Raw genomic sequence first — 23,473 nt, 5'->3', positions numbered from 1 at the left:
TTTTAAGATTTCTTTGGAAAAATCCAGATCTCTCAATAGCTTATTACAGTGCCATTTAAGACAAATTTGGGAATTTGTTAGTAAGAACAGGACCACCACTGCTCTAAAGAGATAGCAAAGAAGATAGCAAAGTAAATGGCTCATATCAAAGCATGGGAAGATCCTTGTTAAGGAGGACCAAAGTCCTGCCACTCTCAGCAAGGCTAGCATACACTAGTTTGAAAGCAAAGGTACTGAACCAGCCATGTTTTTACTGACTTCATTTTTACTAGAAGTGCTGAACTTGTACCCAAAGGTAGGGAATTCTTCTCTATGGAAGTAATAAAAATTGAGACACTGCAAGCTGACTTTTTGGAAGATAATGGGCTTACAAGCTTCTGCTTAGTTCTCTTTGGGACAAAGAAGGGAATGTGTGGCATAACCACACATTAACCTTAAAACATGGAAAAAATATTTCTTTATCAAACTGAGTGTGTAATCATAAAAGATAATTCACCGTGCTTCAAAGAATGATGACGCAGAATGCGCAGCTCTGGAAAATGTAATTTACAGTATAATTAAAGCTTCAGTGACCAGAGCAACTTAACATACTGCCAAAATCAGTATTTTTAAAATACTGAAAAACGCACTGGAAACACAGTTCTGATGGATGCTACAACTTATAGTAGATTGATGTCCCTCTGTTGGAAGAGAAATGACTCTCAACAGAAAAATTATTCCCTAAAAATTACGCCTCAAAAGTAACAGAAGCAGAAAATCTTAGCTTAGAAGTAGATTCTTTCAACATGCAGGAACGGCTATTGAGCAGAAGGGAAAACCCATCAAATTTAAATTCCTTTTCTTTCCCCACTCCATATTGCTCATCTGTGACTTTCCCATCTGTTTGGAAAATCCCTAAGCCACAAGAACAAATATAGGGCAGTTTACATGGAACTATCTTGAGGGAACCTAGAATCTAGGGCTCCGATTGGAAACAAGAACTCTCCCCATTTAAATTACCTTCAGCAAAGGTTGCATGCTACAATCATAAAGGAATCTCTACAGGTGATAGTGTTTATATATATATATACGGACACTATATATGATATATATATATATATTACACTGAAGGTGAAGCAGTTTTTAGGATAACTTAAACAACAATCAGAGATAAGCAAACCTAATCAAGTTACATTTTATTTACACAGTAATGCAAGCAACATGAAAATCAGGTTCTTGATGAGTAACACAATCTCAGGAGTATATAGAGGAACACACTTGGATTTACTCAAATTTTAACAATTCTTTTCTCATGATTTTTTAGATTACTGCATATTCATGACTTACTTCTAGGAAATCCAATGGCTATGTTGTTAACTGTTCTTCCTGTGCAACTGCTATTATTGATTATTTGTTAAGATTTTTCCAGTGAAGTTTTGTCTGCTATCTAGAACTGCATTCGGAGCAGCAAATCATCAGTGAAGCAGCAGAAGGCATGGAGCATCAAGCAGAAATATTTTTTTACTATCCTCTCTGCTCAGCCTTTCTGCAGGAGGAGGGAGGAGTTATGATGGAAACAGAAACAGGAGAGATGTCATCTCCACAAATACTGTGACAGTATCTTATGTATGAAGCTGATTCCTAACGTGAATGTGAAACGTATAGGATCATCTCTTCACTAGGGCTAAAAATATATCTGCTCCAATGGGTGCTTTGAGGGTAATGTCAGAAAGGCAGGCACTTGCTTCACAATAAGCAGTGGTTTTCCTTCTCTGAGACAGAAATCCCTACACTGAGAAATAGCTGTGCTGTAGACACAGGATCCAGGAGAAGGAGAGTTCAAGCACCTGCTGTGCCTCTTCCTGGCATTAGATGTCATGTGTTTGGTTTCTCCCCACTCACTGCTAACTGTTTCCCTAATCTTCTGCAGAATGATAATGAAAGACAGTTTCTCAAATGTATTTGGCATGTGCTTCATCATACCAAATACTTCCAAGAAGAATATGGGAAGATAGATTTCATAAGAAAAGCCTCTGACTGCAATATTACTCAGAAGGGCAGATGTACACTGATTACGCTTCCCTGTTTTGATATCAGATATTCTTAACCCATCGTTACCTGGAAACTTTAACCAAGTCATCAACAACTTAAATAAATGTAAGGGAGAGGCCACCTTTAACTTCCCTCTGCCAGTTTGAAGTTACACTTCAAACTCACAAACAAAAATAAAAAAGATCTGAAAACATTATTGTCACATCTGTCAGTGAATCTCCGTCTGTTTATTACGCATACATTATTTCAATCTAAATAACATATTACAGATTTAACAAGTGCAGGAGACAGGGTCATAAGGAAATACTGGAGGAACTATTAGGAAATCAGAAAATCCCTAGAAAATTTCACATTTCTGAAGCATCTCTCACAGAGTTGCAACCCTTTAATTTTTCTTTCAGAAGTAGGACATCTGTACTCTAAATCTCTTGAGTTAGCCAATCAATTATGACTTGATTCTAATGCCTATCCATCCTCTCCTTCCTTCTTATCTGATCCAACAGAAGGTTCTCATGACAGTATGTGGGTGGAAACCAGAAGAATCTCATGGAGGAATTTACAACATTGAAGGCTTCCAAGAGCTGATATACAATACAATCAATAACTAGGACTATCTTACTCTTTCAGTGCAAAGAACAAGCAAGTATACTTTCTGTCTCTGCAAATGAAGTGTTTTATTAAAAGTAGCACATCAAGCAGATGCAAGTATTAAACATTCTAAGAGACGTGTGTCCGCTTGAAGCAGTTTTGAATACATTTACTGATTCAAATCTTACTATCATAAAAGCCCACCACTCTCTTAGAAATGCTAAATGATCCTTTTATATACATATTGCTTCGAGTCCCTTCGGTTATCGTTATTATCCAGTTTTGAGGAGAGCTGTTTTGCATGTTTTGAATTCTCCAGTGTCTATGTAAAAACCATACTGTACCTTAAATATATCTTCACTGTTGGGATTAAACAGCTGGTGTTTCCCAGATCCCAAAATAATAGGGCCAGAAGCTTTGTTTTCTCCATAAACGTAAAGGCATACAGTTGCTGTTGTGCCAGCTGTTTCAAAATCCCCAGTGACTACAGTAATCTTCCAGTCTCCTTCTGCAAAGTGGAAAAGTAAAATCAAAACACATCTGTAACTGTAACTGATATCTAGCAAGTTATTCAGATTACATAAAGTAATATTTTAGCTCAGGAGCTATAACTAATATATATCTAAAAAGTTACAGGGCTGGGAGTAGCAATGGAAAGCTGGATAAATTCTGCATCACTCAAACTTCGATAAGGTGTGCAACCTTAGTACGTTGCCAACTACCTCAGCCTTTAAAACTAGAAATACAAACACAGTGACTGGCAAGATTTCTAGCAGCACCCCTGCCACAGAATAAAACTCGTCTTCCGGAATTTGGTTTATGACAAAAATATATAAACAAGAAATGCAAAAAGAAAACCTATCAAAATAATCTGCATACAATTCCTTTTCATTTTATGTACGCGTCACATATAGAGCTCTGTTTTCTTGGACTGAGCCAAGACATTGAGACTGGCATGAAATAAACGATTTTGGAGAACTGAAGATTCTTTGGAGATTCTGAAACTAGAGGACTCTAAAAAATACTTTTATATAAAGCTTTTCTGATATTGAAATTGCTTCTTTGCCCCCAAAGACACACACAAGTTATGTAAATATCTGAAAGGAGCTTAATTTAAAGCTACTTTTAAATAGAATCTTTCATTATTGGAAAAAGCTTTTCTGTGTTTGAAAAGCAGGAGCTGGATGATCTCCACACCTCTTTTGATTTCAGCTGTTGTCTGTGTGAAACAAGTTCCACTTGGTTACTTGAATTAATACTGTGTAAGGCAAACAACAAATGAAATACAAACACACAGTCATCTTACAAAGAAATGCCACAATCTACACCGCAGTTTTTATTAATAAAAAGACAACTGGTAAAACCTGCATGAATTAAATCTGCTGACTGACAGGAGTATTTATCTTGGGCAAACCCCATTATCTGTTAGCAATTTGCCTCATGAAGATTGATCTGAAGCAATCAACTTTCATCTGTTTTCCAAATTTTTGAGGTCTGGCCAAAACCTCATCCTGAAAAGCGATGGAAAATTTTTAGATACTCATAAAGGAAATGAACCATCCAATTTCCACTGAAAGCTGTCAGTCTCCTGCATGTAACAAACTCTATTCCTTCTGTGCCTATAGATAATTTACATCTTCATGACTTTTTCTACAGATCTATTGTTTTAACAAAATAACCAGGATATAAGTACCAGGATACAAAGAGATCAACATCAAATAGAAGAGTAGACAACCTGTATGTACAGGAGGTAGAAACAAATAACATAAAGTAGAAGGCTCCTTACCCCTTTCAAGAGTGCACTTACCAGAAAAGTCAGTCTCTACTGTTTTCAAACACTAGAATATCAATCTCTTAAAAATAAAGTGACTTCGGAACATGTGGCTGGAACATAAGGACAACTCAATATACACATTTATGAAGAACATGTATGAAGCATAGAGGGTAAAATATGACCCTCTACTCCTCCAGTCCAATGAAAAATTCAAAATTCATTCAGAAATAAATGATAATTTTAAAGGAGACAAAATGAATATTGTTTTGGACCTGTTCACTTTTTAGTTTGTTGTACTTCAAATTTTTTAATGGCCTTTTCTATTCTGTTAGCCTCTCCAAGTTCCTTATATTGAAAAATACAATGAAATAACTAGAAAGTTCTACAACCTGGAAAACAATTTTGTTTTAGGGAAAAAATAAAATAAAATAAATTAGAAAAAGGAAAAAGGATAAAAATCATATAATCATAATTTGATTTAACAAACAAGAAAAAAAAATGAACAAAATTACAGATTATGCGCTCCTCCAGTTCTCACAGTCTTCTCTTTCAGTCTCCTTTCTGGAGTTTCATAACTGAGGAAGTGCCCCATACATCCAAATACAAGGCTATTTGGTGCATTTTTGGCTACCCACCCCAGACTGAGGACATTTGCAACAAATGTTTCTATAAAACAGGTGTGTTTTGACAGTGGAAAAGTTTTATTAATGACAAAGTTGCCCAAGTCTTCTGGACCAGACAAACACATTTTTCTCAGTAAGTCAGGATGGCAGTGCTGTGATCAAAATATCTGTTGCAAGTCCAAGCCCATCTCCACTGGAGAGAAGCCAATTGAATAAATATTTATTTTATTCAATCTCATTATCATCCTTCATTAGTTTTACAGAGCAGTCTTTGCCTGTTACAGATTTTAACATACATCATAGAAGTAAAACTTAAAAGAAACAAATCAGAGACTTGTAAATTAAGGAAGCACTAAGGAGACTCATTTAACTGTGTACAGGCAGACCTGTAGGTGCGGACCTTGCAGAAGTGAGGCAGGCAAATCAGGTAAGAAAAAGATTGATGAACAGATTAAAAATGAACACCTTCTGAAAGAGGCATGGAAAGGAACTAGAGAAAAGATATTTTTCCTTCAAAGAAAAAGGTTTAAAGAAGAATAGAATTTGAATACAATTTGTAAAGTAATTGTTAACAGACTTTATAGTTAAATGACTTTCCATGGAGATGCTATTTAAAACAAATTATTTGGTCTCTCCAAATATCTTGATTGATATAATAAATTATGAATAAATATATTTAAAATTCCTTCTGACAGCTTCTAAATTGTCATTCAACCTGCAGTACTTCTCACAAGTGAGAAAATGTTATGTGTTATTAAGATTCGTAATGTAATCTGCACTGGTTGCAAGGAAGTCAGGTTGACAGAAAAATCAAGCTTAACAAATATGAAATCCCTGGTAAAAATCAGAAAATCTAAAGCCAACAGTGAAACCTATGTATAGCCTGGGAGAGTGAAAAATAAATTATCTTTCAAGTTTTAAATAAAGGAGCAGAAATTAAAAAAAAAAAAAGTTTTCAAGAGAACAGAGAGAAAATTAACATCATTGGAAAGAAAAATATCAAGGAAAAGAAAAACAAAGTGATTTATTGTTTAAATTAAGATATGAAGTTCAGAGTTTACCAAAATATTCAAACAAACTACTGTAATTAATGTTTTAAAATAAATAAAAACAGCAAGAAACACATAAAGCAGTTAGTTCTGAAACAAATACTCTACATTAAAGCCAGACTAGAGCATTTACCATTAGCTGCTTCTTGCCTTTTCAGCTGTTGAGTTGTTTGAAATTCTGCCAAAAAAAAACCAACAAAAATGCAGTTGGTAAAGGGTCTATCCTTCAACATTAAATAAAAGACTTGAAAGAAAAGATGAAAAGGACATTTTGTGATTCTAATCTTCATGCCAATATGAGAGAATTTTCCATCTCAATCCTTCACTCACTACATCCTCAAATAATACTTACACCCATCATGCAACATAAATACCAACTGTATTCTTCTAGAAATACCAAAAAGAAACAGCAAAATGGTTAACCCTAATATTTGATGTATAAATTCAGCCTAAAGTTCTTCAGTACAACTTACTTATTGATCACACTTCCATAGAATAAAAACTGAAAACTTACCTTGAGGGTACAGCTCCATTTCTGAATGAATTACACCTTGGGACATAAAAGGAAGCCACCTACACCAGAGACAATATAATTGTGTTACTGGCATCTCATTTTCATAACAAATATATTTGACAGTAAATACAAAAATGTTAGTATTTTATTTGATAGATGTTAAAGAGGGAATTAAGGGTTTGACTCAACAATTGAAATTGTATTTTTGCAAATGTAAGAGCTGCATATGAATGAAATATACCCGTGTCCCTTAAGAGATTCATGTGGCACAACCATAATTATTTGTATAGTTAAAAAGGAGCAGAAAAATATTTCAGTTCTCCAGACTAAGCGCCATTTATAATTTGTGTGTATCTATTTCACCATTTCTTAAGTTCAAAGCTCGTTCTTAAAAACAGAGATGGAATCAAATTCTGTGCTTCCTCGTTCTCCCTAACAGCTGAAGACTGACAGATGAGTCTGAAGACTGGATGAAGGTAAATATTATGCAGGCCTCTTAGCTGGGTTACACTAGGCTATTATTTTGATTAGATTATTGTGAAAACTTTCTATTCAGAATATGTTACTAACCTCTTGTAGTTCCCTCCTGCTTCATAAACAAAGAAACAAACAAAACCTTCAATTTCTATAGAACGAAAATATATTCATTAAGCTTCTGGGCTGCTGGGTTTTATTTACTGGGTCAACTCCCACAGACTCTCCAAGAACAACCAAAATCATTGAGTCTCCTATGAAGGCTCTCTGCAATCCAGCATAAGCTGAAGAGAATGAGCGTAGAGAGGCCAAGAGGAAAAAAGAGCTGCCCCCAGAACGCAGAAGAGCTGTATAATTCACTCCAAAGTTGGAGCCTCAGGGCCAAAAGAGCCTCAGTAGACTATAAAGAAGATACAAAGCTTGTATATATTGTTCCTCATTTCCCTAAGGAAGGACAAAATGCCATTCAGCACATGCTCATCCATCCCTTCTGCAGAAGCTCCCCTTGCCTTACTCTCCATACCCAGCCCTCAGTCTCTGTGCAGTTCTGCTGCTTATCAGGTGGCCTACGTGCATCAAAGGTGCAAACCAAAATTTGCCTTTTCAGCAGCTGTTGAGAAGTGGCTCTGTAACAAGTGCTAAATTTCTGAAGCCTTGTCTATCCCTAGACAGTGTCAGACTTCTGTGCCTGGATGCTCCTCCTGCTCTTTCTCACTGCCCCTACCTGACAAGTTCACACCAAAAAATAGCATGAAACTGACACAGGAACAGAGAGATGTCTGCCACTGCAGGAACAGACTCAAATAATAATAATAATAATAATAACCATCAGGAAAAGGATCAGTGCAATGCCAATCAATGCAATGCCAATGTTCCAGCAATTTTATCTCCAGAAAAAAAAAAAAAAAAAAAAAGAAAGAAATAGAATCCTTAGAACAGAGCTACAGAATTATCACTATTTTCTAAAGGCTTCTTTTGCTGACAAATAAAACCCAAAGTAAACTTCAGAACAATCCTATTAAGTTTATTGCTTTTCAGTTGCTTTCTCTACATGTTTATTAATCCCCTCTTCTCTAACTTCCCCAAAAGAAACTTCTCAGATAAAAATTGCTGTAAAAGCTACAAATGTATTTCTCTGTATTATTGTATCACAACTAATACTCAGCTGTGAAGAAATCCTGAATAAAGGACACAGGAACTTGTACCTTAAATCACATAACTATTTGATGGAATTCTGTAAATTTTTCAGGTTCCTTATTTTTAACTTGAAAATTTGCCACTTTGTGTAAGAAGTAGTCCCTAAGAAACAATTTTTGTCTTACTAGATGGCAGCTTATCTATACCATTTCTGCTAAAACCTGAGCACAGGTATGATGCATCAGAGAGATTTCTGAAACACAAAGCTGCTCTCCTCCTTGAACAGAGCACAGTATTTCTGCTTTACATTTGGGCCCCACTGCTTTATTTTAATCCTTTTTCAGAGGCAGAGCTTCCTTGTAGAAAAGCTGTGAATTAAAATTTTTCTCTTTCTGCCACTGAATAATTTTTACTGATCAACATCTAGCAGGGTAATTATTGCAGAATTAATATAGCAAAGTGCCTTGGCATGCATTATTCTTAGGCTGTGCTACCCGTGCAAGGACAGATGTTACTCTGAGCTGAGAATGAATGCTATTTCTGAATTTCAATTCTGTTTTCTTTCCTATTTAGAAATACACTTTAGTTTAAAATGCATTCTGAAATGTAAGCCACATTTATAGCACTAATTCTTGTATGATGAGGTACACTATATAATCTAGTAACCATATCACACTGTAATAATTTAATCTTATGAACTGAAGCAGTTTATTCTGAAGCAACACACTTTGTAGATTTTATAAAACTGCAAATTAGTCCAATTCTGTCTTTTCCTGGAAGAAAAATCATATTTAGTATTTCTTATTGGCAAAATATTGTTACTGAAATGATAGACACTCTTGGGAATCTATCCTATATTTAAGATAATTCTTGTAAAAACTACCTTTCACAATTGAAAACATATTCTGAGTTATTCTCATCTTCTCTGACAATGACTTTATCGCAGTACCAATACTGAGACTTTGAATTAGCCTCACAGCGCAACAGCACCTTCTGCAGCTTTCCAAGAGATACAGCTTTCACTTCAAAAGCATTGACCTAGGAGACAGAGGAGAAGAGAGCACTACATAATTTGCCAACGTTAAAACAATCTGGAAGTATCAGCATTTAAAAGCCTGATCCGACTCTTATGATGCCCCGATGGTTTTACAGGTAGTTGAATCGTGTCAAAGGGGTTGTACTCTAAAGGTAAATGTCTTTTGGTTACATATCAGACCAAATGAGAAATACAACTAAAAATCAGAATGCAGTAATAATCCCAAATTAACTGTGGGGATTTTTCATCCATCATCCAGAATGCTGCCCACAGCTCTGCACTATTATCTCAGTATATCACAGCTTACAACAATTCTTGTTGAAGTAAGAACCCCTTCAGGCAATTATTTCCCTTGTTAATGCTTATTTTAAATAGTCATTTTCATCCTTTGCTCTTTTTGGTCTCATCTCTGCTATTTACGTTCTATTTTGCTCAGCAAAACTAGAATCTGATATACCACTTTGCCCTTATTAATCTCTTAGACTTGTGCTTACAGTTGACAAAGGTTTTTGTAATAAGAGCATGAAGCTGAGCAAGTGAAAGGTTCTGCTTGGAAATTTTTGTCACAATAAGCAGCATATGGCTTTGTCTCTCAGAATGCAACTGTCCAAATCACATTTCTCAGCAAAAGCAAAATGAAGGAATGAACTACATCAGAAAATTCATATCTGTAAAGTTCTCAGTCCTTGGCAGATGGCAGAATTAAGACTGTGCAGCTTCACTTCTCCCTTGTGTATCCGTAATATATGATCACAAGCCATACTTTCTGAAGGATCCCTGCCTCAAATTGTACAAAGGCAGAGCTGCAGCTTTTCAATACTTCTTTTAATCTTCATTATCTTTATGGCTCTATGCATTATTTACAGCAACCACCAAAGAGTCCACTGAAGCAGAACTGATTTCCCTAGTGAATTACTTATAGTACCTAGGTGTTTTCTGCTAACACTGGCATCTATTTTTCCACAAAACACATCTGTGTATTATTTTGTTTTACCTACAGAGTTTAAACATTCACAGCTTTTGGCAGTAAAATCTAAGATGCAAATGAGTTTGGGTGCTCAACTGAGAAACAGAGGGGTTAATTTATCAGCATATTTAGCACTTGAAAGAACCTGCTATGTATAGAGCAGAATGCACTTCAAACCTCTGTTACAGCTGTAGCTGCTCTGAAAATTTTAACTGGTTCTGCAGCAAAGCAGATGCATACAGGAAGTGGGCATTTAGGAAAGGTTTTCTTTATTCTCTATGATATTGGGCAAATACCTGTGGTAGGGATTAAAACATATTGTTCAAGTCACCATTCAACTACCTTTGACACAAAATGATATATCCCAGGCCCTGCTCTACCTCTCCTCCTTCAATCCACTCCCTTACCCATCCACTTCTATAATATGCAGCACTTTGAACAGCCCCCTCTGACCCATGTATAAAAAACATGGGGAGTTTGTTTCCACCTGCATCTCACTATACCTTGATAGAATGTTTTATGTTCACAGGCAGCTCTTCTCATCACTTGGAATTCTTCATTTAATTTTTCTTCCCCGTTGCTTGCCTGTGCTTTTACTCATTCTAATCACTCCTGGATACATAAAAATTTTGCTTAGCTATTAGGTATTATTTTGCTAAACCTCTATGATCTGACAGTGATGGTAGTGTTCAAGAGGCATCTGGATGAGATAGGAGGAGCTATGAGATATGGTTTAGAAGCTTGTGGTAGTAATGGTGATGGAAGGGCAGCTGGACTAGATGATCTTGCAGGTCCTTTCCAACCTTGTGATTCTATGATCTTTTCTTTATTAGGAACACTTAAAATCAATAAGAGCTACTTAATTATATGTATATAGATGAAAAAATTGTTTCAGACTTACCTTTCCTCTCAAAAATTTCACTGGGATACCAGATTTCTGCAGAAGTCTTTGACCAGAATCTCCTCTTTCTCCAAAGATACACAGATAAACTGGAGAATCCGTGTCAGCTTGCTCCAAGTCACCCGTGTAGACATTAACATGATATAAAATAACTTCCAAATTTAACCAAAAGAAAAAATATGTTAAGTGCAATTACAATTCATTTTACTCACCATTCCAGCTTAATGGAAACAATACTGCTAAGTATGATTTGTAATTACTTTACTGGAATATATTCTCCAGAACTCAATCTGCTTGTTTCCGAGGTTGCTAAGGCCACGTTTATGGACATATAGCAGATGGAAAATAATTTAGATGACAGTAATACTGAAAACCAAGTAACCAATACATATGGAACTGTGATGTTCACACATACTTGGATAAATAGGTTTTCCAGCTTCCACTAATGGAAGCTCACAGACAAAATCCCTATCATCATCACTCTTTGACAACCATGTGTTTGCTGGAAAATTCAGAGTTTTCTTGCTCATCAGGTGTTGCAGTGTCACCTAAGGAAGAAACAGATTAACCATGACTCTTTCCAGTGTTTTGCTTCTCCATTGAAAAATGTATTTTCTATATATTTTCTTCTACTTCAGAAAAAAATAACATGATGAGTAAAAACGACATACAAAATTGCAGTATGAAAACATTTTTTATTTTAGCTACCACTTTACTACTTTACTCATCACTACAGAGGATCCATATTCGTATCGCAAATGAAAATGCCAGATTATGTTCTTTGTAAATGTCTTGAACTTTAAAGTCAACTTAATATTGGAGCAAACAAATCTAAATAAAAGTTTAAAATTGTAAATAAAATTTCTGCCGTAAGGAATGTCAGTTAATGTAATTTCTGTCAGCAGGCCCCCTCTATGCATAACACTGTCTAGAGTACTTCTAATAGCGAGGTTAAGGCAGACCATGTATTTGGAAGACATAGAAAGATTAATGCCTTCATATTAAAATGGAAATGGAAGTCATCACCTGTTTTCTCTTTACCAAGGTGCAAAAAGATATTTTGAAATATTAAACCAATTCACATTGTATTTGGCTTTTATAGTGGAACAGGAAATAAATAAATAAATAAATCACAGTGCCAACACCCTCTCTATTCCCAGGAAAAATTTAAATTCTCTAGTTGTTACCCACAGTACACTGTAACTGCTGCTTTACTTAGTTCCTATAACTAAAGCAATTTTTCGTTTTCTTTTGTGGGAGTAGTTTCTGTTGGCATTAGTAGTGCCTACTGCAGTTTTCCATAGGCCTTTATGAGCAAAAGGAAATCAGTAGCAGAAAACTGCCTCTTTTTAACGTGGATATAGCAGACGTAAGCTTTCTGAACCGTTATGAAAATAAGTATTCACGTTTGCATTCCAATACTTAAGAAATCAGGATAATGTCTTTCCATCATCTTTTTCCACTAAAATATTCTGTAAAAAAAAACCCACTTTCTTTTATCCAAAGAATCCACGTATTTATTCTAACAAGAAATATTTCTGCAGCAGATTCATAATCTCTAATGTTTATTGGCAGAGCTCCCCCTGCTGATTCGTAACAATAGCGAATATTAACTGCTTGGTCAGATAACACAGCTTTCAACATAATGTATTTCATCTTGCATAAATAATGCCAGAGTCACTCTAGGAAATTTAAGTCAAATGTTAAAGAAATATGCTGTAACCACCAGGATGGAAATTAAGATTCCTGCAATTATTTCAGCAACTGAAATGTTTACGCTTACATGGTTATGGTGGGGTTACAGTTAAGGGCTTTGGATGAATGTCAAAGTCTCTTATTATTCTGTAATACTGGATCTCTAAATCAGTCTTTTTTTTAAGATAATTGAAAAGCCAAAGAATAAGATTATGTCTTTTACAGATTCAAAATAAGAAACAGAAGACAAATATTTATCCGCAATTATGAAAGACATCCTGCATGGAGGTCAGTGTTTTCAGGAATTAGTATTAATTTAATCTGACAAATGTTCCTATCATAGGAACAGTAGAGCTGGAATAGAAGCAGAAAAGAAGAAATAACTCTGAATTCAAAGCAGTAGTTTCTTTTTCCTTGAAAATAATTGTGAATTACGTTTGCATCAATTATAATGAGTTTATACTTAAACTTTGATCATTCTTTGCATGCACTTGTCACAAAATAATTGTTGCTCAATCACTGTCAGTTTTTCATAGTTGAATTTATAGCTGTGAAGTAGCTATAGATGCAAACTTCTAGGAGTATAGGTGAACTTGTAGGAAGAAAAACTGCATAAGCCACCTATATACTAAAATTGGAATACACTAAAAGAATAATTGCAAACAAGTTCAGAAGTTCATTTTGGGAGACTGCGTCAGTGCTTCTGTTGTCTCACAAGCAACCAAAGACAAGGCAATAAAAATGTACCACATAAAGCATGTTTTGATTCATGAAAAGATGGGCTTTTAGTCCACACAAAAAACTAATGAAGCATAAAAGGATTTATCATAAAAATCTTACCCTTCGTATGTTCCACTCTGACTGCTTATTCAGTAATTCACCAAGTTCAATTCTTATCTTGTAGATATTCCCAACTCTTTTTAGTTTAACCTGAATTAAAACAAAAATAACACAACATATAACTACCATAAACCATAATGACAAAAATGTAGGTAGCATACATTAATTTTGTGCAGAAGAGGCTACATACTGATTAAGAAAGGACATACCTTGCTATATAACAGTGTCCAATTAATGACAAAAAGATATTTCAGTCTCTCATACACATGGAAGAAGCAGTAGCCTAGTTGCTAGCATAGGCCTATGTATTTTATGCCTGAAATTGCAGCTGTTCAGTGAATATACTTTGCTGTCATGTTTTCTACCTTTTCTAGTGAATCTTTCATTAGCCTTTCTGACTAATGGCTGTTTGATTATTTTAAGTGTATTACAAAACATAAATGTACAAGATGACTCAGATGAGTAAGGTAGGAGAGCAAAGGCCACGTATGAATGGCTTTCACTTCTCCAGATAATTTTTGTACTTTTTGTGGTCATGCATATTGCTGATAAAGTAAAAAGTTAAAAAAAAAAAAAAAAAAAAAAAAAAAAGGTAAATCCAAACTGCCTATCACAGGCTTTTGGTAGCCATTTTGCTCCATGAACTGCTGGAACTGTAGAAAAAGCTCATACTCAAAGAGTTTCTTTGCCTATTTTGCACTAAAGATTGAAAAGCACTTTGGTGACATTTGTTGTTTTTTGTCTGAAAGCAATACTGTGAGCATGATGTAAAAGAATCATAATAGTAGCCCCAGGTGCCAATAGATCCTGCATGCTCGCAATATCGTTATACAGAGCACAGAGCTATAAGAGGCAATATTCATTTTAGAAAAAAGAAACTTGTCCATCTCTTAAGAGCTACAGATTAACATCACGAGTATGTCATTATTCAATGCTGCTTATGAATTATTCACTAATTAAGAGAACAGGATTCCCCATGGATCAGAATACATAGCCAATGTGCTTAACCAAGTGCAATGCTCAGTTTTTTATCTTCCTGTCTGTTAATATTGTTGACAGAATTAGTTTCGATTTGTGCCAAGACTGCATTGGAAGAATGGATGAGTACAGAAAAAAAATTACACAACATGTGAAAATTACAGAAAAATGTGAGAAGTTACAACTTCTGCTTCAGTTATCTGAAGACAGCAATGTGTCACATGCATCTCAGACAGAAAGATTTCAGCAAAACAGAAATATTAGCTCCTTCAATAATTTATTCTCAGCCCATCTAGAAATAATCTTGTCACAGTGAAAGTGGGATTCTTCTTAAACAATATAGTGAAATTCTGTGTTTTAATGACCATGATAACATTTCAGTTATTGGTCTCTCAGCAATAAAACTTCTGGCATTCCAGGTATTTATAGTATGGTGGCTGAAAAACGTCTGTTATCAACTTTAACTGAACCAGTTACATGATAATCCCTTTAAAGTATGCCCGTGAAGACTGTGCACAAGAGCATTTCATCACTAAAGATACCTGAATTATATATAAGTCTTGCATTATATGTGATTTGTTTTGGAGCGGACAGTTTCTAAAGCTAGTTTCAAATCAATGGTCTTAGAGAAATAAATGTCTGAGAGAGGAAATTGAAAGAAAGAATGTCTCCTCCACTGCTAACTCTTTGCACTAAGCTGATTTAATGCAGAATACACAGAGATTAGAGAGATTTGTTTTATGTGTAAACAGGAGGGAAAAATACTTTTTCTTTTCACATGACAGGATAATCTTTGGAAAGAAACACAGTAAAGTAATGTTCTTAGCCTTCATTAACTACCTGAAATTCATCCTCTTGCCTAGGAAGGAACAACTGCTTTCTGTTCTCCTTGCCAAGAGTTATTGGTCCGTCTGCTCCTCCATCTCCATATATCCAGAGAGTGGCATTTGCTCGAGCTCCGGCACTTCCCATCAGCACTGACACTTTCCAGTCATCAGATGAAGGAAGGGAACACTCACCAACTTGGGGATTTCTCATTTCTTCTGTGAAATACAGAACATTAAGCAGGAGATGAAAATTGACATGAAACTGCCAGTCACTGCTGTAACATCAGCACATAACCTCAGTAATTCTCAATGATCTCTAGAGGTCCCTTCCAACCCCTGCAATTCTGTGATTCTGTGATAAGGAGACCATAACAGAAGAGGGGATTGTATTTTTTCAGTGACAAATGAGGAAAATGTCTTGTTTGGATCAGCTACAAGATTCAACTAGAAAAGAAAAAAGCCCTTCCCAATCATAATTAAGCATATAGTGCCAGTGTTTAGGCTAAGGGAGGATCTGTATGAATAAGACAACAGCAGTGCAGTACTACTTAAGAGAAAAAAAAACAAACAGAGTTTGCAAACATCAGGTGTCTTTTCAGTAATATCACAACCATAAATTCACCTCTACACACTCCTCTCCATGAACCCTCCATGGAACAAGCAGGTCCTATTTCCCCCAAATTTACAATATGCTCAAACACAGAAGGCGGATTTAATCCCTCAGTTTGCAAAGACAAAAAAAAATCCACTGTGCCTATATACTGTGTCCTGCAAGAGTTCCTAAATGGTTCTTTTTCAAAAAGCTGCAAATAGACTTGTTAATGATCTAAATAAGATGAACATTATCTGCACTTCAGATTAATTTTCTGTTCATAGAAACCTATAATTTTTTTAATTGGAAGGAACCCTTAAAGATCATTGGGTTCAACTCCCTGCAATGAGCAAGGACACCGACTGCTACATCAGGTTGCTCAGAGTCCCATCCAGCCTGACTTTGAGTGTCTCCAGGGATGGGGCATCTACCACATCTCTGGCAGCCTCCACTGCCTCACCTTATTGTAAAGAAAAACTTCTTTTACCTAGTCTAAAAGGCTCAGCTCTTTCAGCCTTTTGTATCCCACAGCTCATTTCTCATCCATTAAGTCACATTTGATGAACCAAGCTTTTAGAGGCCACAGGCTCCAGGTGCATAAAATCACTTAAAATATTGCTGAATTCATAAATTGACACATTGATTTTAATTCATAAAGAATTCCCAATCTATGACAAGCACTACCCAAAATATGTAAAGCACCACTGTGTTATCAAAGCTGATAACACCAATCTGAAACACAGCACCAATTTGGCTACTGTGAAGAAAATTAATATCACTCCAGCCAAATTCAATATAGATACTAAAATAAATAAATAAATAAATAAACAAACAAACAGCAATCTGTGACAAATTTGTAACACTCACTGAGCTGTATCATGTCATCAATGAAGTAAAAGCATGAATACAATGTAAAAAAAACTTGTCATGAATCCCTGGGACTTCCTTCTTACAAAACTTTTGTGACCAATGAATTCTTTGTCTTCATAGCACGTGTCTTTCAGTAACTATAGCAAAATAGTTGCTTCAATCCATTAAATTTTTTTTGACAGTGTGATTTCTTAACATTCTTAGAGCAGCAATACGTTCTCTAACCAGAACTACGTAGTTCCTCATCTGTAACAAAACAAACTGACTTAAGCTATCTGACACCACATCCTACTTGTTTAAGTGATGTGACCCACAAGCACTCCCTAACAAATGCATTAAAAGATTCAAGAAATGCAAAGGTTTTAATAAATATAAGGAAATCCATGCTGCTGTTTATACTTAGTATAAGAATTCCCTTCTTGTGTTGTTGCTGCCCAAAGCACCAACTGCAAGCACAAAGTACTGCATCCTGAAAAAAAATTATAATTCACAAACAATTCAGAGATATTGAATGCTTTTTGCCTCATAATTTACTGGCACTTCTTACAAATGGAAATCAGTCACATTGATTTGCTGCAGGCTAAAAATATTCCAATCTGAAAAGAGGATTTGATGGTCTCTGGATTAGTCATGGGATTTTATACACTTCATGGCACCATGATGTAAATCCATTGCGAGAAAAATTCATTCTGATAGTCCTGCATGAAAATTATGGAGAAGTCACAATCCTTCACACAGTTTCATAAAAATTACTTTGCTTTTTATTTACTTATCCTAAATCTAAAGCAAAGCAAGAGTAATTTGGTCCCCAAACATTGTATGATTGAGTGACACTTTTGAAGTGAACCATCAGAAAAATGAACGTCTACAGCAGAATCTTGTACAATAGACATGATGTATTTTATTGCACTCCTGTGTATCACCACTTCCAATGTAAACCTAAAGGAAATTACATCAGACTTTACTTGTATATTACTTAGCTTTATAAATAAAATGTGTTAAAAAACTGATAGTAACTAATAATATTCCAGACATATGGGAAAGCAACGTGCAATGTACAGAAAATTGTTTCTTGGAGATACAGTTTATTAATACTGAATCACAACATTTTTCTCCATGTTACAAACTGTGCCTACTTTTTGCTAGCTAATGGCATCAATCTCCTCACTTTGACTTGTAGATATGTTTTTGCTATTCAAATTTCAACATGATTTCAGAAACATGAGGAACAAAGAAATGTGTCCTCACTGCACTTTACAACTTCCTGAAGGGAGGTTTGGCCTCTTCTCCCAGGCAACGAGCAGGACACAGGGCAGTGGCCACAAGTTGTACCAGAGGAGGTTTAGATTAGACATAAGGAAGAACCATTTCTCTCAGAGAGTGGTCAGGCACTGGAATGGCTGCCCGGGGAGGTGGTGGAGTCACCGTCCCTGGCAGTGTTCAAGAGGTGTCTGGATGAGGAGCTGTGAGAGATGGTTTAGTGCTTGTGGTAGCAATGGTGATGAGGGGACGGTTGGACTGGATGATCTTATAGGTCATTTCCAACCTTGTGATTCTATGATTCTAAGTAGAAATCTCTTACTCAATGTATTTTCTTTGAATGTCAGAGTACCTGATATTTCTGTCCCTTTTCTGTAAGCAAAGACCAGACATAGAAATGTCAGAAATACTTTGAAGTGCTAATAGTGCTTACTTAACCAACTTTATGGAGATATTGTTTCTATAAAGGAATCATTTGTATCCACTCCTAGAAACATCCTACTCCTTTGAAAACAGGCTTGATGGTTTGTAAGCTGTTGCCATGGCTTTGAAATGCACAGTATATCACCATACTTGCCAACAGCCCACAGTGATTTGGGTAGACTTTGTAACACAATAATATAACATGAGGACTGATAGATTTGAAACAGAAAGTGACCATTTTAAGATAAGAATGGAAACATTGATAGAAAAAAAAAGTAACAGTAATTAATAATATTCCACACCTATGTTTTGAATTCAAGCAGAATTTTTTGTTCCAACTGAGTTTATTTAAAATCCTCTCCAACATTATACCTTATGAATGATTATACCATTGGCATCTGCTTCACAAACAAACAAACTTGTTGGGAACACTTTGAAATTGCAATCTGAACATTAATTAACTATTCTTACCTGCTTAGCTAGAGATAAACCAAACTAGCATTCAACACATTAAAGCCTTACTCTTTCTCCTACTGAATTATAAAGCAGAAAATCTGAGAGAAATATTCCATGGCTTTCCAAAAGCTTTGGATTGGGCTCTTGGTGATATCAGCTTCTTAAATTCCACAGAAGCAGGAGAAGCAGTCCTTGCCATAGATGGTTACATATTCAAAAAATACCAATGTGAAATTATTCAACAGATAAATTATAATCACTGCCTAATCAATGAAACACCTTTCAATGCCCCTTTTAAATAAAAAATAATTATTTTTATGTTGTATGTATGTATGCATAGGTCAAAACTCTAAAAAAGCCATACATTTCCCTTCTTCAGATAAGTAACTGCAAATATGCATGGGAGGCAGACATGCTTTAATGTTGTACCAGAACTGATTTGTTGACTGTTTCTTACCTGAGGGTGGAAAAACCAAAGGTCTTTGAGATGTTTGCCACTGGGCTTTTCCTGGCAAGCATTCAGATTCTCTGAAGTCTTTCTTCTCTTGAGTGGTTTCTACAGGAGTTCCTGTGGGATTTACCCAGCCAACTGAAACAATCAAATGTTTCAGTTATTAGAAATTAGTAATCAGAAATTACAGAAATTTACGAATCATTTGCTACTTCTTTTATTCCCCCCCCCCTCAGAAGCTTTCCATATGTCCATATGTGACAAACACTAATACTAGACCTACTGATAATTCAACACGATGGATACCAAAATCTTTTCTCTGTGTATCACACAGCTACTAGTAATAGGCTTTTGTTGTTAGCAACATCACAAAAAGTAGAGAATAAATATGATGTACCAATAAATATCCATTTTAGTGCTTTGAAAATCTAAGTAGCAGTTTCACACCAAGGCATGAATAAAATGACCTGCTCAAATGTGGTTTTCCACAAGATCAGCTTCTTCACAGTATTTCCTTTCTTAAAGAGTAGGAATGCTGAAATGAAAACTGCTAGAGGCCATTTCTGATAATATGAACTAGCAAACAGACAAATCTTTCTTGCTTTGATAGAAAACAATAACTACTGTTTTCCTCCTTTTATTGGGTAACAAGAATTCAGGAGAACTCCAGCCTGTAACAAAGTAACAGTTCACTTTAACAGCATCAGTAAGCCCCGCTTTTTTGAGAATTTCCATTGAAAACCATGCACTTCCCAAAAGGCTGCAAAGAAAAAAAACTTTGCTTTAGTGTATAAGGGCACAGAGACTGAAATACTCTCAGCACCTTGCCGCAAGCAGGGACTGAATGGTAGCAATGCCATCACAGTGACTTTGAAAATACCATATGTCTTGGTGACGAAATAAATGAAACAGAATTAAAGACATGAAACAAAAGTAACAGGGTCTGTGTTTTCATATTTTCCCTTCGTGGATTGAAGCCCTCAAGTTGAGTCTGTTCTTCATTTGTCTGACAAAAACCTGACAGAATTCTTAATTTTCAACTGATGGCCACTTTAGCATTGCCATTAGTTGTTGCATTTCTTGTTCTCTTTATGTCCTTTAGATAAGACTGCAGATATAGTTTTATTTTCTACAATAATGATCCCAGCCAGCTGGCTCCAAATCCCTCACCAAATTAAAAATTTGATTCTCCAAAAGGTAGTGAGACAAGCAAACAGTGATCCAGGGATTTCCAGCAAGATACTCTCACCTCCACTGCAACCCTTAAGTGAGGTTTGGGAAGGGGTGGACCCTGGCTCATCCATTCCAGTCACTCAGGGGCATTGCATGCACCTGAACTTCTCTGGGTTGGCCCTGCCTTCCCACCAGGTGCTCAATCAGAGGTTCAGACCATGACTTAGCATTTCTGCTACATATGCCCTCTCTAAATTTTAGAGCTTTCCCTATAAAATAGGAAAGTATGGTGTATCTGAAAGCAAGATAGTATCTCCCCAGATTCTAGAATCTGTAGCCAGAATGGGGAATAGGCCAAGGAGTCAACTCCATGTCTATTCTGTCATCTGTTTTGATTCTCATGCTCCAAAATTTATTTGTTTAGTTAAAAAAAAAATAAAATAAATAAAAATTCTTCAGCACCCTTTATTTTTATTAAAGGAAAAAAATAGAGCAAAATTAACTAACTACCCTGGACAAACTGTGTGATAAAACTTCTCACTTTTAAAATTACTAAAAACAACAAGGCAAAAGCAAATGATCTATCTTACGTGTTTTTGTTTTGAACTTTGTCAGAAACACTGGTCACTTAGGCAAACTGCAATATTAAGAAATCACATACATTTGATGACCTGCGGGTAGAAAAAAGTGTTGCTCTCTCCAATGTTAATGACTGGCTTGGTCTGACCATCTGGAAGGAGACCAACGTATATCCCTTTACTCCGCACTGATTCCAGACTTACAGATCCAGCCTCCCAATTCTTCTCAATTTTGAAATGACAGTATTCATCACCCGTGCCCTAAGAAATTGAAAACAGAAATCTGAAATCAGCAATTGCACTGACGTATCTGGGTAAGCTGAATGTTTCTTAAGACTTATATATTACTATTTTCTAGTGACATTTCAGATTAACTTTAGGGTCTTCATAATGTGCTACATTATTACCCAAATCTTGGTTCTGTGTAGTCCTCCACGACAAAAAGGCCAATCAATAATATGAGCAAATGAAAAAAAGTATTCCAAATCATGTTAGGGTTTAGGCAAAATCCAGGATATATTCAGAGAAATTCCCATTCAATAAGCCATTAGAAGGGTAAGGAATGTGAAAACATTTTTTTCTCTTCATTTCACAACACTTATAGCATCAATTTCAATGTATTAGTCAACCAAAACCTCAGTGTAGTACTCCAATGATCTGGTGCTCTAACAGTGATAAGTGAATATATTTGTGGATTTAAAAGCACTATGCACATGAATGTAGTAGCCACTGTAACAAACTGCATTTGGATTCAACTATTTATCAGAATACAACAACTTTCTCGTGGCTAGTAGCCAGAAACAGACTACAGAAATCCCAATTTAACATGTCTCAGAGAGAAGAGCACCCGGTCACATGTTGTAATTTTAACCTTAAAATACAGTAACTGCTCAAAATAAACTGTACAAAATAGACTGTACATGAAAGATTCTTTTCTATCCTGTGGTGCGGGTGCTGCGAAAAAAGCAAGACATTCAGAAAGCCTGCATTCAAAATACGGATCAATTTTTAATTTTTTTTTTAAATCTCTGATCAGAGTATACTGATAGCAAGAGCAAAACTGTTGAGGATCTCAGCTCTGATTCTATGTCATACAGAATTGAGTTAAACTCTCAGATAAAAATCATGAGTAGGTCTGTGAATTTTAGTTCATTTGAAAAGAACTACATTGCAAAAGTCAATTCAGCATAAAATTCCTCGCATTTTAATTATTCATTAGTCCTTTTTTTATCATCAATTTATTTAGATTTAATACCAGTTTAAATCCCTGAACATGTTTGTATTCCACATTCCAAACAATTACATCAGTTCTTATCAGCAAACTGAAAAAGAATTAGCAAACAACAAGCTTAATGATCAAATAATAATGTTTATAATGTTTATTTTTTTCTCTCTTTTTTTTTTTTTTTTTTTTTCATCCTCTCAGGTGTAAAAATTCTTTGATTAAATTCCAATCAGATGAAGAATATGGGTCTAAGAATATTTCAACCATATTCTCCAAACATATTTTTTTTTCCTGCATATAAAAGCTGCTCATAAATGACAAAGTATTTCAGAAAGAAAATCATGTTCTTCATTTTGGACAAAATAGAATTCAGTAAAAGCTGGGATGCCAACGTGGCTCCAACATCTTCTGAAACAAGTACATACCAGTAGAACTGTAGTTGTTTAAAATCTCAAATTAATGCAACAGAATCTTGACACAGAATCATCTGACAAATAAATTTTAACTATATACACATGATCATATTTTAAAATATTGAGTAGTTTTTATAAATAAGTGCCAAATAGGTGTGACAGCCTGTCTTGCTATATTCCCCTGTCTTTCCTTGAGAAATGAAGGAAATGTCCTGAAAAACCTTAAATCCAGACAATGCTTTCATCAAATTTTTATCCAAGCAACACAAAGAAGATTTTCTCCTGTCAGTGACAATCTACTCAAATTATCTGCAGATGGAAATACAAACAAGAAGTGCTTACTGTTCCATTACACTGGCCATCTTTGATCTTCAGGTACATTCCTGGGTTTCTCACACTCTCAAACATGCAGACTCCAGAGCCAATTTTATGCACCCTCCAGTAGGATTCCTGTTGCTGCTGACCTGCTCCACTGCAGCCCCCATCAGATCTGAGAGTCAGAGCCTGGCAACGACTTGTCTTGAGCAGAATGATGGCACCATGGTGAAATACACCCTTCAAATGAAAGATAATAAGTCCTTTGTCAATAGTGCAGCTT

At 35.6% G+C, this 23,473-nt stretch overlaps 1 protein-coding gene across 2 annotated transcripts in view; it reads right to left on the bottom strand.

Moving 5' to 3' along the window:
- LOC128090691 (lipoxygenase homology domain-containing protein 1-like) overlaps nucleotides 1–23,473 on the bottom strand; it is a 214,046-nt gene that overhangs the window by 107,784 nt on the left and 82,789 nt on the right. For both annotated transcript variants that reach the window (XM_052703161.1, XM_052703162.1), the window contains exons 17-27: nucleotides 23,218–23,430; nucleotides 21,321–21,498; nucleotides 19,493–19,624; nucleotides 15,448–15,650; nucleotides 13,630–13,719; nucleotides 11,510–11,642; nucleotides 11,095–11,246; nucleotides 9,074–9,228; nucleotides 6,580–6,638; nucleotides 6,199–6,243; nucleotides 2,964–3,127 (exon numbers count right to left, since the gene is read on the bottom strand). In XM_052703161.1, coding sequence (XP_052559121.1) covers nucleotides 2,964–3,127; nucleotides 6,199–6,243; nucleotides 6,580–6,638; nucleotides 9,074–9,228; nucleotides 11,095–11,246; nucleotides 11,510–11,642; nucleotides 13,630–13,719; nucleotides 15,448–15,650; nucleotides 19,493–19,624; nucleotides 21,321–21,498; nucleotides 23,218–23,430 — 1,524 coding nt within the window. The remainder of the gene's footprint in view (nucleotides 1–2,963; nucleotides 3,128–6,198; nucleotides 6,244–6,579; nucleotides 6,639–9,073; nucleotides 9,229–11,094; nucleotides 11,247–11,509; nucleotides 11,643–13,629; nucleotides 13,720–15,447; nucleotides 15,651–19,492; nucleotides 19,625–21,320; nucleotides 21,499–23,217; nucleotides 23,431–23,473) is intronic.

This window comes from Tympanuchus pallidicinctus, unplaced genomic scaffold (genome assembly GCF_026119805.1).
Source record: "Tympanuchus pallidicinctus isolate F22 unplaced genomic scaffold, pur_lepc_1.0 scaffold5, whole genome shotgun sequence".
Lineage (NCBI taxonomy): Eukaryota > Metazoa > Chordata > Aves > Galliformes > Phasianidae > Tympanuchus > Tympanuchus pallidicinctus.
Note: the sequence above shows the minus strand (reverse complement) of the source record. Positions and strands in the feature narration are given on the sequence as shown.